Source organism: Poecilia formosa, unplaced genomic scaffold (genome assembly GCF_000485575.1).
Source record: "Poecilia formosa unplaced genomic scaffold, Poecilia_formosa-5.1.2 Scaffold444, whole genome shotgun sequence".
In the NCBI taxonomy this organism is placed as follows: Eukaryota; Metazoa; Chordata; class Actinopteri; order Cyprinodontiformes; family Poeciliidae; genus Poecilia; species Poecilia formosa.
The window spans coordinates 218285-237048 of record NW_006800383.1 but is presented as its reverse complement, the minus strand read 5'-3'; the positions used below and the strand labels follow the sequence as shown (position 1 = coordinate 237048).

At 36.0% G+C, this 18764-nt stretch overlaps 1 protein-coding gene and 1 long non-coding RNA gene across 4 annotated transcripts in view; one reads left to right on the top strand and one right to left on the bottom strand.

Moving 5' to 3' along the window:
• The window catches only part of LOC103155715 (zinc finger protein 385B-like), a 78903-nt gene that overhangs the window by 16126 nt on the left and 44013 nt on the right, over positions 1 to 18764 (bottom strand). The window contains exon 1 of one of the 3 annotated variants that reach the window (XM_016663781.1): positions 9850 to 10214. The exons of the other annotated variants lie outside the window; for them this stretch is intronic. Within the exon in view, the coding sequence (XP_016519267.1) occupies positions 9850 to 9859 (10 nt within the window). The 5' untranslated portion in view covers positions 9860 to 10214. Of the gene's footprint in view, positions 1 to 9849; positions 10215 to 18764 lie in introns of those variants that run through there. 3 annotated transcript variants of the gene reach the window in all.
• On the top strand, positions 12848 to 15591 carry LOC107833753 (uncharacterized). The gene is made up of 3 exons (XR_001659521.1): positions 12848 to 12983; positions 13717 to 13718; positions 15581 to 15591. It is a non-coding gene; the product is annotated as an uncharacterized LOC107833753 (long non-coding RNA).

Genomic DNA, 18764 nt, shown 5'->3' with positions numbered 1-18764 from the left:
GATCGTTGCACCAATAATCTTGCATTTTCTGGTCTGGCCAAACAAAACACTTGAAAATTTGCACTTTTTTGGTTCCTCTACAGCAGTTCAGAAAGTTTAATCCAAAGTCAAACTCAGTTTATGTTGCATAGAAGTTGGGTTTTTATGATTTATATATATATTTTTGTTTTGTTTTAGCAAAAAGTACTTCTAACAGATGAGTATAATGATCAAATGTGGAATGTTAGAGTCACTGGGACACCTGGACTAACTTTAGATGGGTCAAATAAGGAATGGACTATTCTGGACTAAATTTTATTTTCCTGAAAATAAAGCAAGTGAAATGTGGCACCTCAATATTATCTGTAAAAATAAAAAACGTAGCAGTTTTAATTCTGTTTGGGACTCTAGAGAGGGTTTAAGAACAACCATTCTAATTAATTAATTTAAAGCAGAATAGACCCAAGCCAAAGTGCTTATAAATTAACATTAAAATGAGCATGTTATGCGTCAGATTCTCCTGATAAACACGGTACTTAGCAGAAGCTAATGCTAAGTCGCTAACTGCACCGGAAAGACAAGCCTCGAGCGCCAATTTAATTTTGACATTATAACTTACGTTTTCTATAATATCCTTATATATCGTATTTATGCTTATACGTTATTATCTACTGATTGTGTTTTATTTTGAGCCCGTACGTTTCTTGTTTGAAATAAAGTTTTTGGCGATAAATTAAGAGAACACGAGAAGAGGAAGCGGAACTGCTGCGCCAGAAGTGTTCACCACTTCAAAATAAGAGCATGAATATCAACGTCTTCTTAAAGGTCGACAACCAAAACTTTAACATAGATGTCGAACTTTATTCAAGTGAAAGTTTACAAAACCGACAAGTAAGTTGGCGCTTTAAATTTATCTGGAAAAAATATGTATAAAAATTTTAGAAACTCAAAAACGTTAAAGGATCTCCTGAATTGTAAGTAGATTCAGTTTGTACTTCCTGAAAGGTCGACTATTTCACATGAAGTGAATGTAAACAGCTTTATCAGTACTATATATTTTGCTATTTTCTGGAGTTTTCATCCTATTTATAAGTATTGTAACAGTACATCTTCATTCAACTTTCAGATTCTTGCTTAATGCAATATATTTAATGATATATGCTAATACGTTCAAATCTGTAAAGGTTGTTATTTTATATCTACTGTTGACACTGCAGCCTCACCGCATCATAAATCTGAATAAAGATTTTAATGACCCATAAAAACGGTTGACATTTGCACCTAATAAAGAGGAAAATACTTTATTATACAAGACGATTTGTATATTCTGTCCATAGTAAAGTTACATATTAAATATGAGTACGAGTAGAAGATACTGGAGACAAAAAATACTCTACTCAGTCACATAGTAAAGGACACAAAGTTGTGGTAACTCGACCTAATTAATTTCCAGCTAACGATAATGTTTCTTTTTGTAGAACAGAATCAAATCCTAACCCAAAGGTGGGATTAACTGTGGTGTATTGAATTAAAAAGGTGTCTCTTCTCTTGACAGCAGTTTGCCGTTTAGCTTGCAAAGCCCATCGTCAAATAATAAAAACTGAATGGCACGTTTTCCTCTCTATTTTCTGAGCCATAAAACACAAGTGCTTGGTGCACTGCGCTTTTGCAGTAATGATGATGCCATTCGTTGCTTACACAACAGGCATAGCGTTAGGCATTTATGATGAGCTCTGGTGGATGAATTAGCATCCATTAAAGCTGCTATTGACAGCTCTGCTATAAGCTCATTCCACTGGAAAAAAAAAAAAAAAAGATGAGGAGTGAAGGTCTAATTTCCATCATGGCTTGAAATGCTGCCCCCGCCGTGCTCTGTGTGGTCTTTAAATAAATCATCCTTATTGTGATAAAGTACATTTAGGCCTCAACTGGCAGCCAGCAGCCCAAATCTCCTGCTAGCTGACAGTGTCTATTTAAACGCACACAGCTGCAGCTGGCAGAGCTGGCAGAGCTGGCAGCTTTGGGAGAGTTTCTACCTGCAGGGCAGCGAGCGGCTCTGATCACGGCTCCCTGTCGTAATCTGTCCTACTTTCATCTGAAGCACTGTGGGCCTATTTTCACCACAGGCTCCAACAACCTTTAATAAATTTGTTCAAGGTGAAATCCAGGACTTGTCTTTGCTGGTCGAAGACAAATTAAAGGACACGGCGAAGGCCAGGCGGGCTAAATGTTTGCGGACTATCAGGAAGATTATAGAAGGTCCTGCTAGTAAATCTGCTTGTAGTTATGATAAACATGTTACAAATGTATTTTTTTTTTCAGTGACCCTTCCAGGAGCATCAAAGTAGTTGGTCTCGGTATGTTCGAGAAAAATTTTTTTAAAATAAAAAACAAGTAAGGGAAAATAAAAAAGAATGTACACTGCACAGATCATTTTATAGAAATGGTAAAAATACAGTGGATAAAACAGAATTTGCAATCTGACTATTAATTGGGTAGCTGTTGAACCAGTGGAGAATATCATGAGAATAGTATGTGATTACAGTTACCTTAATAACAGATATCAGTTTGTTCATGCTGAACATGTTGAATCTGATTTTCTAAAAGCAATCTGTGGTGTATGGGTTCAAAGGTCACAAAGTTGAAAACTTGGTTGTTTTTGATCAGAAGTGGAGAACTACTTTACTTCAGATGGCAAGAAGTTTAAGTTTATTTATTTGTAAAGCACATTTCGACAACAAGTTACTTCTACACTGTAAAGAAAAATGAGGTAAATTACCGGCATATAACATTTAACATATAAATGCCAGAATTTTACAGTATAAATACGGCAAAATTTTAAGGAATTATACTGTAAAAATACGGCAAAATTCTGGCAACCACAGAATTTTACCACATAAATATTGTAAAACCCGTAAACCCGTATAAACTCGGCAAAATCTGTATTTATACTGTAAAAATAAATTTTTTTCCAAAAAAGTTTATGGTAAAATTCTGGCGACCACAGCAGCTGTTATTTTACCATAAATTAGAGACTTTTTTTAAGAATGTGAGGAGCTCAATATTTTCACATATTATTTCTCTTATATTAAACTATCACAATATGGTGACAGCTAACAAATTGCAAAACAAAAAAACATTTTTTTAATAAAAGTCACATACTGCAGCTTTAAGAAATTAAATCAGTATCAAAAATACATATATATTTTAAAATCTTTTTCTGCTTATTCTCTGAAACATAAGTGACATACAAAAAATAAATCATTAGGTAGGGCTTTACCTTTACTTGTATATTTCTTTATAGTTCTTGCTTCCTAGTATATTTTTCTTAACTGCTGCTTATTATATTCCCTAATTATCCACAGTTTCCCTGATCCTGACTGCAGCTCCTCCTTTCCAGTATATTTCCAATATATTTACGTTCTGTATTTGTCATATTCTTCCACATCTTGGCTTGGTTTCTGCCTTCTGTTGGTCATGTGGAGCGTTCTGCACCAAAACTAACGTCTGCTGAATCCCGCATTAGCATCCCGTGCTCACGGCTCATGCAGATAGAGCAGTTTTTGCTGTGTTTCCATTAGCGACCCTCTGCACTTTACATATTAATATGCCGTATCAAACATACTCAAAATACGCCGCCACCATCTGTTCAAACTCTGATAAGAGTCCAATCAGAACCACTGAATGGCAGCAGGCAAATGTGTAGCAGATACTTATTGGTATTTAGAGTCTGTGCCAAACGTTATCCGCCTCATGAACTTAGTAATTAGCAGCTTTTCTGACCCAATGCTCTTTGCAGCAGTAAATATGGCTGCCAGCCTGAAAGACTGAAGCAGCTTCAGATACCAGGCAGATAAAAATGCCTAAACACATTATGTAAATTTGATAGTTTTCTCATTTTTTAACAATTTAACAAACCAGCAGAAGTTTGTATTGGGAATTCTCTAATTCATTCATTATCAATAATAAAGCTCTTGAGCTGCTGATAAAAGTGAAGTACAAAAAAAATAATCACATCTAGCAAAAAACAAAAGCAATTCTACAAACCATCTATTACTGTCAACTAATAAGTAGCCAACCTAATATTAGTAAAAATGTCAAATGCTGTTAAGAGAGCTACGGTCAAACAAATATCTAATTAGAAAGGATGCAGACATATTTTTATGTTTTATGAGCCGTGTAGTTTCAGTGTCTCAAGTTCCATTCGTATTTCTTAAAATCAGACACATAGGTTGCAGAAAAGGTGTTTTAATCTGTAATGCAGTAAAATACCAACACTTTGCACTTCCTACTATCTTGTGTTAAACAGCCAAACTCCCACAGCCTCTACAAATTTACAATACATGTAACTCAATGCCCTGAAATTGGTACTCTGTCCCTTCAGAAAGTCATCACAACATCACTTCCCCTATTAACTCTTTAACAACATTTCTTACCAGTGTCATACTGAAGTATCTCGTATAATGAATTCAGCAGATTCCACCAGGTGTTTGCTAATTGCTGCTGGCTAGTCTGAAGGAGCTGAGTGGGGAAGTCATGGTCTGTCAGGTGGAAACTCATCAGCTTGGAAATTGCAGACTAGAGGAGGAGCTGTGTCTTGAAGGCGGGGCTAAGTTCAGCCAGGCGTTTTGAACAGCTGAATGGTTGCCATGGAGATTAAAGGATTTCTCAAACACACAAAAAAGAATCAAAGCAACACTGCAGGTATGTTTGTGATGAGGGAACAACATTATAACATGACATAACGCTCAAAAAGTCGATTTTACATAATACTATCCAATGTTTGTCCAATAATGTTTTCTTACTAAAGTCCGAAGCTTTTACAGAGCAGCTGGATTAAATAAATATTTAATAAAAATAAAAATAAAAAAAAACATGGATACTAATTACTAATTAACATCTAAAAGAAGCAGGGTTTTTTTGTTGGGTAAATACAAATGCAGATCAAACTTTTCAGATGTATTTGAAAAAAAAAAAAGAATAATTGAAAATTGTGTACTCTTGTTCTTCAACTTCACAATTATGCACAAAGCAAAATATAATCTACAATCCAAAAATATTCAAGAATCGTTTACAGAACGAGAAGGAGGATACAATTTAAAGGGAGGTACAAACTTTAAAAAATAAAAACAACAATGAAAAGCAGGTGCATAGCTGAAGAAATGAAGCAATGTCCAAGCATATATATATATATATATATATATATATATATATATATATATACACACAAGGTATAAAATTATTTCTAAATAGTTATATGGCAGATGAAGGATATACACAAACAAAACCATGTAGGATATTCTTTAATGATTCAAATAATTATATCGTATAAAATTATGTTTTCCATGTAGGATATTGATATAATATATATCATTACACATATTTTGATATAAGGGAATATTGAAGATTAGTTTAAAGGCACGATTAATTAAAAAGTGCAAACATCTCACTTTTTTCAAACAAGTACAGCAGCTAAAATGACTGATTCTTAGGTTAGAAAATATTGTTTTTTGTGTATGCTTAATGTATGTACGTATGTAAATGTGTTCTTGTTTTGTTTTTATTTTATTTTTTTCGGTTTACTGATTTGTCTGAAATAAAAGAAGAATTTTATTTTTATAAACATGTGTTTTGATCTTTCAAATACAATATTAATACATTTGATTTTGTGATTGTCACCTGATAAAATGAGGAAAAGTTAAAGGAGTACAAGTACTTTTGCAAGCCACTATATATTGGGCTACAAACACAGAAAGTTAATTTTCTGTTGTGAAAGAATGCATATGAAATACAATAATAATAAGAAGAAAGAAGAAGTGTTTCTTTGACTTATCCTATCGCTAAAAGTGTAATTTTATCCAAAATTAGACGTGGATAAAAGCTTATGACATAAATTGTTGTAGAAAATCCACTTGTTGAACTGAACTGCACTCAGTGCGTCCGTGTACTGCTGTGGCACAAATGAAATAAAATGCTCTCATTGACAATGAATATTAAATCAGTACAGCAGACTAATTGCATCAGAGCGCTGAAATGATCTGCACCAGCAGTGGCGCCATTAAAACTACAGTGTTGAATACTCGTCAGCCTTCCATCAGAATAATGAATCATTAACGCTGCTGGATAACGAAGCAGCGGGAGGACCGATGACGCCAACTTCCTGCTCAAACAAATCCAAAAGCTGCCATCACATCACAAAGGAATACGGTCAAAAGATTTCTTCAAAAACACAGTTGATTAAAAAAAAAAAATTGAAATATTGGACTAATAACTGATCCAGAGAAAGCATCTAACTGTGAATAAGTTTAACCTCACAAAAAACCTGTCATGACAGCCTTCTGTTTTCTGTTTTCGTTACAAGATTTAGAAACAGCTTAAAATTTTGTTGACTTTAGACTTTTGCTACTTTTTCAACAGACGGTTTTCTGGGAAGTATTTTAGTTACATGACTCCACGTAACAGAAGACGCAGTGTTGTCTCTCTACATAGTTTGTTTCTTTGACTTATCCTATCACTGGGTGTACTATTGATTGTAGCAACCTGCGCCTCTGTAATAGAAAATTTCATTTTAACCATTTCATTTTAATTTTATCTAAATAAGGATTGACAGTGTTGTGTGTATATGGATGTTTTTCTTTTTTGTTTTCCAAGAGCCTCCAACTGATAAAGAAGAACTAGAAGTTTCTGTTGGACTCCTTGTCAGCTCTCATTTCCTGCCATACTTGCAGGGTTTGGGTTTCCAACAACACGTCTCAACTAAAAATCGTTCCCTCCAATGAGGTGAGGAGCAGTTGGATGACAGTGGATAAAGATGTGGTGCTGTTGTCCACCTGGTAATGGAGATAAGTTCAGATTTGGGGTGTGTTCTTTTTTGCAGAAGCCATATAATCATGTGATTGAAGACCCATCTCATTGAACACAGTCAGTAGAAGAGCCCCGAACTCTTTAGCCTTCAAATAAAAATAAAGACAAAGATTAATCTTTCTCTACTTACTGGAAGAGACTCTCATTCCTTGATAACAGAAATTTCCACACTGGATGAAGGGAGAAACAACAACCTCAGTGTTCTGATATTTATCTATCTAGTTGCTACAATCGGTAGTAGCCACACAGGTACATCCATTGGAAGGAAACAAACGCACCCAGTACAACACCTTCATTCTATTGGCTGAAAGGTTGCCAGGCGACGGTACTACTTTGTTCCCAGGGCGAACAGAAAATGATTCACAATCGAGCAGAGAGGTTTGCAAGCGGAGATTTGATCTGAGCAGACAAGTTTTGAGTGTGAGGAGAAAGGTTTAAGAAAGCACAGTGAATATTTGAAGCTTTGAGTATAAGCTTTACAAGTTTTGGGAATAAAACACATGAAATCCTGCTTTCAGACTGAAAATGTGTGTTCTCAAATTATGGCAGAAAAATTCTCCCACAAAACCTCCTCTATTTAGACTATAGTAAGTAGATTAACACAATTTATGTTGTGCATTCTTGTTTATGCTGTAGGTTAATTAAACACACTGCAAAAGCCCGAGCTCCACTCGACCATCACACAAATAATTTTGGTCTAATCCAGCCACCATTTTGGGTCAGTTTCAGATCATGAATGTAAAATCTACAAGGTCATTCGTGCCCTTAAATATGACCAATAACAGCATATCTAAGAATATTTAGCAGCATATTTAAGCATAATATAATATATGAATTGTTACACATCAATATTTTTATTTGGTTTAAATGGACATAAAGTAAAAGCAGCAGAGCAAAGCTAAGAAGCCTGATCGTCTAATGTTCACTAACTTTACTGGAAACGTAAATTAACAAACTCAGAAACCTGTGATTTAATATGCTGGTGTATCTTTATAGCTTCCCTCTCATGTAAGACAGAATATAGATGAGATTTATTACACACAGAGTCAGTGAGACATCGAAACGCGCTCTTGATGACAGTGGGGACAGATGCAGCATGGCCGCCGGGCAAAACGCTACAGTTATCTTCTCTCTGTTTTCCTTTGATCCTCCTAATCTGTCATTTGAAGAAGAAAGCGCCCAGAGCCGGCACATAGACGAGACTCAGTGTTTCCATTCACAGCAGCTTATATAGACCACTCTGAATACATTCCTGTATGTATTTTGCACATATACATATTTACATCTGCAGTAGACTCAAGAAACTCAGAGATTTTAATCTGTATTTTCGGTCCATTTCAGTGTATTTTCATTCAAATGCATAATATCGTACGTCATTTTTTCGTACCTCCACTACAAACTTCACTTTTTTTGTTTATAGAAATGGCCCCACTTAAATGTGGCAAAAGTTAAAGACCAAAAAACAACAATAGTTGTTCTGGTGAATGTTTAAGTTAAAAGGGAAAAAATGCCACTTCACATTAGAAGATAACACCACAGAAGAACATGATTGCATTGCAGCAAAGTTAAAAAATTTCCTCTAATGGCAAGGAAATTACAATGACTCCACAATCTAAAAACTGCTATGTATAAAACAATAAACTACAGTGGACCCTTGCTTATTTGCAGATATTTTCTTAGAGATATAGAAAAATATTTGAATGAAAATGCAGCTTAGGAAGATGAAATGCTACTTGACACTGTATTGGCTAGCATTTTCAAAACAACCAATCCAATAATGGCATTTATTTTTCCTTAGTGCTGATTGGCTGAACCCCAAAGAGCGGGAAAACTATGAATATTGGTTTCTGCAGGAATGTTAAAACAGCTTCCACTGTGTGTATTAAAGCATACTGAGGTATAATTGTTGTTTGAACTATTAAAATAAGTGTTTTTAGAGAAGGTCTCCAGCCCATTTTAAGATTATTTTGCTAATCCAGTCCTGGTTCAAATACACTCCAATCCAGCTGTGGTTTATTTAACATATCACAGTTTGGCTATGGGTTTAGTCCATAAATATTAATGAATAATAACATGAGTAATAATTTATGATCTAGATTTAGAGAAAGGGAGTTATCAAAGTTTCCCCCCTCACCTGTATCTGAACTCAATTGGTTTCTGGCTAAAATGAGGCTAATGAAACTTATTTTGCTAAAAAGAAGCACCAATTCAGCTGTTTGGAAATATGTCCAGTTCCAAAAACACAAAGTTAAAGTGTGAAAAGTAAAGCTGCACCCATCACTCTAATTAAACAAGGTCAGTTTTAAAATGCTATAAAGCTGGCTAACTGACTAGCTTGCTACATTCCCGGTGTTATTCTACTATCTGATTTAAATGTATTCATTAACCTTTTCTTTAGCCCTTTTATGTAAAGTAACCCTTTGATTGTTCTCAAAAAATATATAAATCAATGCAAATCCAGATCTGCTGGTCAAATTAAAGCCTAAATAAACTGAAACACACTAAAATATTTTGCCCTTTTAATTACAAAAACATAAACAAAACTGACTTGGTGTCCCTACACCTCTTTTATTTTTAACAGCCACCAATTATGCGAGCTAATCTGGGCATATTTCCCCGGGGAAGCAGAGACATAATTGGCAGCAATGTGTGCAGTGATATCAGGCGCTGCTGTTCTTGCGTGGCTCCGAAATGACTTGACACATCTGGGAACGGCGGCGCTGCAAACGGTCTGAACTCCACACTCGGCTCCATCAAAAGGGGTCAATTAGGAAAACAAACAGGCCTGGGACTCGTTGTGCATGCAGGAGGAACTGAATTAGGGCAGATGGTAGTCGGGAGACCAAACCTCCCCCGGAGCGATGATGATGATGTGAAGTCTTTGTTTCTAAACATGCAGTGGCAGGAGAGCACTCACATGCATGCAGGCAGAAGTCAGGTTCAAAACCTTAAGAGTTAAATCTGCTTTTTGTTTCCAGTAAAGAAGTAAAGCTGATAAATTCTTACCCAGCAGCATCTCCACTTGTTTTAGGATTCCTCAAATCAGGAAAGTTCAGCAGAACAAAAAGTGTCTCCCAGTAAAGAAAGACTTTTTATTTTTCCTGTGTCTGCGTTCCTTTCTCGGGTCAGTGACACGTCTTAGCCGCAATCCAAAGAACTGCTGCAAAAGAACAACTCACATGGGCTTTAATTAAAAGACTCATGCTCCGCTGATCAGCTCGTCCTTTTCAGCACAGGAAACAGAAAAACCAAGACGGGCTGGAAATGAGCGGAGGACGAAAGAGAAGCTGAGAGAGTCTGAAGAGCGAGCGTGTACGAGTATGTAAGGCAGAGCGAAGGAGGAGGAAACTGAGTGAGGAGAGAAAGAGACTCCTAAATCTCTCTCCCTCTTCGTTCTTACAGCTCCTATTCACGGTTCACACCTGCATGCTCCCTAAAGGACGCGCTATGCTGCTTCCTTCCCCGCATATTTGCCAAACAATGGACCTCAATCCGTTTTCATTCTTCTGAATGGACTGCTGTTGTTCGCACGCGGCTGAAAGTTAAAATCACACAGGATGGATAAAATCTATTAGAAAAGATTTTAAAAGGAGCTTTAGAAGATTTTGTTTCTGAATTAAAAGGAAAACGGTGCCGCTGGTTTTGAAATATAAAAAACTAAAGATCTAAAAGTTGTAAAATATTTCAACTATTTCTGAAGTTAATCTGCAGTCATTTTAGTTTGCTATAATACCACCATAATTAGTAAATATATTTCAGTCTAATAACAGTTTTATTTTATATGAAAGGTGGTAAGCCAAGCACTTTGTATTACTGTGAGTAATTAATTAATATTAAGCTTGTAGAAGCACAACAAAATGTATTTTTAGAGGCAAAACAAGTGTTACTGAAAACATAATAATAACAATCCATGTTGCTTTCAATTGTTGAGCTTAATGATAATATTCATAATCAAATAAAGAAAATTAGTTATTTTTGTGAATGTGTGTTTTATGGTTTAGTATTTAAATTTTTTATAAAGTTGCAAACAATATATATATATATATATATATATATATATATATATATATATTTTTTTTTTACTGCTGTATTTGGAACGCTAATAAATAAATGATAATTTGTACAAAACACACTGAGCATGATTACAAAAAACAAAAACAATAATGCATAAAAACAATCATATGTCAATAATTCTCCCATCTCAAGGCCTAATGATGATAAGTAACAAATCCCCATTAAAAGTATGATAAGGAACCATTTTGTTTAATTTAAAAACAAAAATATGCATGTTTCCCTTTAGAGGATTAACATATTAATATTTCAGGCTGAAGTAGTTTTAAAAATGTCTGACGTTGAAAAAATATCAATTTCCTGTTCATTAGTTTTTGAAAACAGCTAATGAGATTTTAACAGAGCACTGGTTGAGGTTAAACATATTTTTTTGTAGGATTATTAATTGTTTTGGTCCCTAATAGAGGATGAAATCATCAAGCAGATTTCACAGGGACTCTCACACAGAGCTTGTGTTCCCACTGCGCTCCTCTCTGGCTCCTTGTCCATTTCAATAAATGTGGTGTGAAAACACAACACTGACAAAACCTGACAGTTTTACACTTGATTTCAGGCTGTTGCACCTAAATGAAACGTGCAGAAAAAGGACTTCAGGCGAAATGATCACATGTTGGCAACACGCATCGAGCTTTTATCTTGTCATGAATCTAGAAAACTCCCCACAGATGCTGTTTGTGGACTCTGCATGCACCTGACATGCTCCGCCGCTTATGGAAACTACAGATTTGTTAAAGGTTGTGGGGGAAGAATGAGGTTGCAGAAACAAGGGCTTCAATATGGCAACAGCATCTGACAGATTAAAAATAAGAACAGTTCTCGAACCTGAAATTTATAAACTTTGCAGAGGGTTACAAAAAATAAATCCTGTCACTTTAAATCCAAATAAGCTTCTGCTGGCCAAAACAACCAACACAACGTTTGCAATCTCAAGTAAAAATGGCAGCAAACTGATGCACAATTATACAACCAGACATCTTTGAAAAGCAGAAGTAGAGCCTCCTGCACAACCACAAAAACGAAGCAAGTGGTTTCTGAATAATAAATCAACAAAACACATATTTTCCAGCAGACATTGTACAGCGCATACAGACCAGACAAACGTGCTGAAGCTGGTTGCTAGGTATCAGTGCAGTGTGACTCAACAATTCAGAGGCTTTTGAAATGGCTCATTTTCCACCAAAAAATATTCTTATTGTAAAAAAAACAGCTGGGAGTTTTTTTTAAGCATTTGAGTTGTTTTTAAAAGCAGGTTAAAGGTGAATTTTGCACAACAGGTTCCCTTTGAAGGAAATTCCTTTAAGTAGAAAACCAAAAAGATCGATTTGCTTAATACTTATGAATAGACTCACAATCACAACTATGCACTCTTTTGACTATTATATGCACTGCAATGATTGATTACTGTGCTCCTCAAGGTTTTTGGCAGCAATGTGACGCCATACTAATGTTATTTAATATGAGGCAGTGTCACATAAGTATTTCCTTTATGTTTGAACAATTAAAACATCCAAAAGGCACACAACAAGGCATTATATCTCCATAAGCATTACTTGGCATTATTTAGCTCATTTGGTTATTAGTAGGGTGTAATGAGATATTATCCCTTGAGCTTTTGCAATATCTAAAAACGTATTCCTTGTAGGACGTAGATATTAACATGCCCTGTAGTGTTGACAAAGTCAGCTGTTAAAAATCAAGCTGGTTAATAACACATAATTACAGTAGCATTCAAGAAGCTGCCACCATATTAAAGAAGTAGTCTCTATAATGTCAAAAGTACAGGGTTTCCCCCAGTGTATTATAAGCCTGGCGGGCCACCAGGCTTTACTTGTGTCCCCACCAGGTTTATTTATTTAAGTCTTTTTAAAATGTTTGCATTTTTAAAACTTTATAGTTGGTGTTCAGGTGTTAATCTTCCAATAACACATGATTATCAAGTGATATTTTAAAATTTCCTGTCAACTTTCAACATTTTTTAACTGAAAAACACGGCAGGCTACTGGACGAATGACTGCCCTGGCGCCCAACCACCAGGCTTAGCAAGTTTTCTGAGGGAAACCTTGATGTTAGTATCTGCTGTGGAGCTATCTTGCAATTATTTAATGTGTCTGAACTTGACTTAAGCCTCCTAATCTTTATGAAATGATTATTTTAATTGTGCAAGTTCAAACATAAAGCATTTCTGAATACTTTTAGCCTTTGGAACAACCTTCATTTGGGGACAGATGAAACCTGGACTGAGTAATTTATCAAACATATCGGAATTGTGAAAATTGTAAAAATCATTTTAAAAAATCTGGATTCTTCCTTTTTTAGTTTTACAGAGAATATTGCTAAAACCTCTCCTTGTCTCATGAAACAATCATGGTTCATCATCTCTTTGTTACACCCCCAGTTATTAGATAGACTAATAAGCATAGCTAAGTGTTGCACATTTAATGACATTTCTCATTTTGACATAGCTGCAAATCTGTTAACTGCACAAAGTAAAAGCACTAAATTTGTGAAGCTGCTCTGCTGTATGTAATACATGAGCAGAAACAACTCAAAGCTGCGGCTGATGGATGTCTGTAAATTATGTTTCTGGAAACTCTGCCCCTAATGGCTTCTTCTTTGCCACAGCTAACCTCTAATAATGTATTTTAGTTTACAGGACCCCGTCAACCTTGAGAAAAACATTTAAGCTTCTCTGACTGCAAAAGAGCTACTTTTAAGAAATTTTCCATTAGTGAGATTTTATTTAAGGAAGACAAAAAGCTTTGATTTCCCCTTTCTGGCTAAAATTACCATATATGATGTAAGCAGTGTTCAAGGTCATAACTCATAAAAAACAACATTTTCAGGTTGGAAAGTTTGCAGAGCATCTAAAAGGAGACGTTCTGCACCAGCTTTTCTCAGATTGTGTTGGAAATGTGGGGAAATATTTGTTGATCTGAAGATGTAGTTCTGCTTTAAGCTGCACCAGGATACAAAATATGTATCAAGTCAAGTTAGAGTTTATTTATAAAGCACTTTAAAAGCAACCAAAGGTGACCAAAGTCAAGTGGTTAGTACATGCACATAATAAAGAACAACAAGAGAAAAAGCATAAGACACAGATTAAAACTAGATAAATATAAAGTTATTTTGTGGAAGTCATTGTAAGTCAAGATCAAAAATGATTCTTTCAAAATATTTAAAACTCTCAAAGGGCGAGGTTGGTCTGTCTCACTGGCAGGATGAGTCCAGGAGCCAAGTCGTCAGTCCCGGGGGTGCCAGAACATTAAAATGCTAAAAGTTATGAATTCACTAGTATGTTTGCTCAGAAAGTCTGGTTTGTTTGGGGAGGTGTGAATTGAACTCTGGTTTGTCAAAAACCTAGATCTCAGTTTGGTTGAAGTGAACTTTGATGTGCATATGTGAATGCCAAGTGGACTGGAGACCCCTCCAAAAGCAGGAAGCATTCTGGGTAAATACAACCAAAACAAACATACAACCAAAACAAACATTTATACAAAAAATAAATCCTACAATCACCAAAATCTGACGCTGCTCCATTTTTAACATTTTGTAAAGAAGGAAGTTGCGCTCATGTCTTCTTCAGAGATTTTTGTGTCGTTTCCTTCAGTGGTTCTTGGTGCAGCGCCCCCACAGGCGAGGAGGGGAACAGCAACCGTTCGTTTGACAGCGCAGAGTGAAAGCAAACATGTAACAAATGTTGCAATTTTGGTTGTGAATCAAATTTAACTCCACTGAACTATCAGGTGTAAAAACAACCTTAAAAACCAACAGTGTTTTTAAATCAATACGGTGCTGGAAACTCATGAAGTGAAGCCAGTATTGGTGATATGTGGTCATGCTTCCTCTTACCAGTAAGAAAACAGGCTGCTGCATTCTGACTAATTGCAGATAATGAATTAATCAGAGTGGACTACAATAAACCAGCCACGATAATATAAGGGCCAGATCCTTGAGATGAGGATAGCCTTTGACCTTGGCTATAAGTCTTAGTTGGTAGAAGCTTGACCTCCAGCTTGTCAAATTTAAAATTTCTGTCAAACGTCACACCACGGTTCTTCATAGATGAGGGAGGAATAGTAGAAAATAGATCTAAGAGATCACAGATGTAAGCATGACCTTTTAAAAGTGGAAGGGATGCTTGATTTCACATGAATCCCTATTTTTATTTTTATCGACCCGTAGGCACAGTCTTACAGGAAACCATGCATGCAAACTTCATGCAGGATTCAAACCCAGAACCTTCTCACTGCAAGGCAACAATAAAAATAAGGTCACAGACACAAGATCCACAATAAAAGCCAAATCAGACACCGTGCAGCTCAGAGTTTTTTAGTTCAGACAGATTAGGTGGGCTGAAAATGTCAAGCGGACATTGGGGTTAGTAGGGTATGAAACGCACATGATACGCTGCTAGCAGATTAACATGAAATGGAGCACAACTGAGAGATTACATCTTAATATTTCTTCACTGTCCTGTAGTTTTAAATCCACCAATCCAGACACAAAACCTAAAAAAACCATAATCGTGATTTGAAAGGACTCCGCGCCTCTGTTCTGTTCTTCAGCAGAACGGTGATAAGTGATTTGCTCCGTTCCCTTTTCAAAAGGCCCCCAGTGAGAACAGTCTATTAAAATCTCTTTTCATTTGTGCAATCACTTGAAGAAGCTGGAAAAAAAAACCCCAGGAAAGCTGGTTCAGCTGTGAGAAGGGATTGGAGGGAACAAGTATTATTAGATGTTTCATTGCTGCACAGTCTGATTTATACTAACAGTCACCTTAATTGACTTGGCTTGTCCTCTTTTCTCTTCTTAGCTGTTAAATAAGCAGCAGAGACAGTAGCTGCCTAAGAAAAGTAATGTGAAAAATGCAAAATCTGCCTTATTTGGAGGTTTTTATGTAGCTAAGTCTTTGCCCATCACAACATTAAAAGGTGAACGCACAAACTTTCTGTTGGTTTGATAAAAATAACATATAAAAAGCCTCATAAAATACTTGTTACTTCCAAGGTTTCCCCAGAAAACTTGCTAAGCCAGGTGGTTGGATGCCAGGTGGTAAGACATTAATATTAAACTCACTCCACTAGTGCCACAATCATAATGAAGCTAAAAAAAAAATAAAATCTAAACTACATATATATATATAGATATATATAATATATAAATAATTCCCTTCTCACCCTCCGCGGGTGGTCTCTTTCATCCTCTGAGCTCAGGTCCTCTACCAGAGGCCGGGAGCTTGAGGGTTCTGCGCAGTATCTTGGCTGTGCCTAGAACTGCACATTTCTGGACTGAGATGTCTGATGTTGTTCCTGGGATCTGTTTTAGCCACTGCTCTAGTTTGGGGGTGACTGCCCCGAGGGCCCCGATGACCACAGGCACCACTGTGGTCTTCACCTTCCAGGCCTTCTCCAGTTCCTCTCTGAGGCCCTGGTATTTCTCCAGTTTCTCATGCTCCATATATATATTATTCAATTGGAGTATTTAGGAAGATGCATTTTACAGCAAAAGGGAAGTTTCTGCTTCCTGTTTGCAGGATGGAAACTTTTCTGCATTTTTGTCATGTTGCAAACACAAGCTTCAATGTATTTCATGGGATTTTATAAGCTATACCAACAGAAAGTAGTGCATTATTTATAAGTGGTACAAAAAGGATACAAAGTTTTCAAAATGTTATACAAAAACAACTCCAAAAGGTGCAGACTAAGTCAATGCTATTTGTTCTTTTACACTAAACCACATGCTAACTAAACATATTGTGACGATTATCTAAGTTTTGACTGCATCCAGTATTGATATTTTGCATGTAAATTAGTAGTTAAAAGTCTTGTTTATTATAAAAATACAAGTTGTTTCCATAAAAAGCTTAAAGTGAATAACGTGTTCAAACACAGACGTATGCATAGAGAAGCATCCTCAATATTTCGCCCATCTCACCATTAGAAATGAATCAGTCAGGCAGGTTAAGTATGACTGATGATCTGCAAAAGGCCATTATCTGACACAGAAAAAGTCAATAATGTGATCATGATGACAAAATAAGGTTCAAATAAGGGAGAAATTAGCCAGTAGATTTAAATTTATTTAATCTTTTGTGCTGTGTGAGACTTGAACAGCTAAATATGTGTGCCAAGCCAACAGCAATAGACGGCATCATAAATCAGCATTAGAAAAGCGGCATTTTACCGGCCAGTTGTTCATTAGACTCCTTTACTTTCCCAAATGCAGATTGATCAAGCCAGGCGGAGACGCAGAGTGACACAGGTGTTTCTGACGGGAGGTGATTAATGATCCTTCAACAGAACAGGTGCTCAGAAAAAGCTTGTTTGAAGCAGCATTCTTAGCGTGCAATAATGCAAATGCTAACACATAAAAAAGTAAAGAAAATTCCAAAATATTTCTACCAGTTTTGTGGCTCAAGTTGTAATATTTTACAATATAATGCAAGTTTGCACAAGTTAGTCCATGAAAAGAAGTAGTTCTATAATTTCATAATAAGATAGGAGACAAACCAGTAGGAATGAGTGATATATCCGGTATTCAGTAGAAATGATAGAAATTTGGCCTACGATAAGGATCTGCAATCTACCGACCAACCACGGGAATGCTTGTTGATGACATAACCATCCAGCATCAAAGCAGAGCAAACAGGAAGCAGCGTGTGAGCGAAAGGGAAGAGATCAATCAAAAGACAGGTGTAAAAAGTAAATTATCTGGACCTGGTTTGGGTTTAGCCTCCGTTGGTCTGAGCGCGACGCTCAAGAGGAGTGCAGCAGATGTCACGGTCAGATAGCGGGGAAATGAAGGGTAAAAGCGCATGCAAGGTCAGTGGGGGCCCCGCCGGGATGCGCACACTGTAAAACATTTGAGCCACATTTAGTTGTGTCTACTATCTTCTATTCTTTAAGTCACATAAATTTAGTGAGTTTTAGGTTTTGAACCTAAATGTGTGAGTTTGTGAAAGATGGACCTTCAGCAGTAAGCTGTGTTAACTTTTTATTAATTTTGTCAAACCTCCAAGAGTTGAATAAACTAGCACTTAAAAAAACTGAAAGAAGAAAAATACAGGAGTGGGAACTATTTCCCAGAATGCTTAGCTGCATGTTTTTGTATCATCATATGGAAGCGCATTACATTGATCAGACTCTTGCTTTATTAAGGAAAATGTTTATTTTAAGTTTCCGGTTCACACTAAATGTTTTTAGCAGAATTTATTGTGATGTTTAATAAAATTCATTATCAGATCAGAAGTTGAAACAAGAATTTTAAATATTCTAAAGTAAAATAAGTTATTTTAACTTGATAATGTGAGTGAAAAAACAGAAATGTGTGAGGGCAGTTTTTTCTTTCATATTGTGAAATAATTATTTGGTTTAAACTGTAGCTTTAAGTTAAAACTCGCAATTCAAGATTAATGCACTTAAAAAACAATATTTAGACAACTGTCTCTTGTTGTTAAATTAACTTCATGAACTTTAATTTCTGAGTTCAAACCAAAACAATTTTCTTGTTGACTTAAATTGCATTTTTAAGGCAGCAGGTGAACTTTCATTTTCAAGTTATACCACCTTCAAATGTTTTAGAGTGTAGGGGTAAAGTTGACTGTGTCCAAAGGACCCTGTTTCTTAACCCTCCCGGTTCCCATTGTCTTAGCGTGATGCTCAGAAGGAGCGCAGCAGATGTCACGGTCAGACAGCGAGGAAGCGCCGTGGGGCGAGATGTCGTCTTTTCAAAACCACAAAAAACATAAAAAAATAAAAATAAAAAAAATAAAAAATCTGAAGAAAAGGAAAAACTCGTAAAAGCACACTACAACCCCGCCAGACCGTATATTGTGACTGCCATACATTACA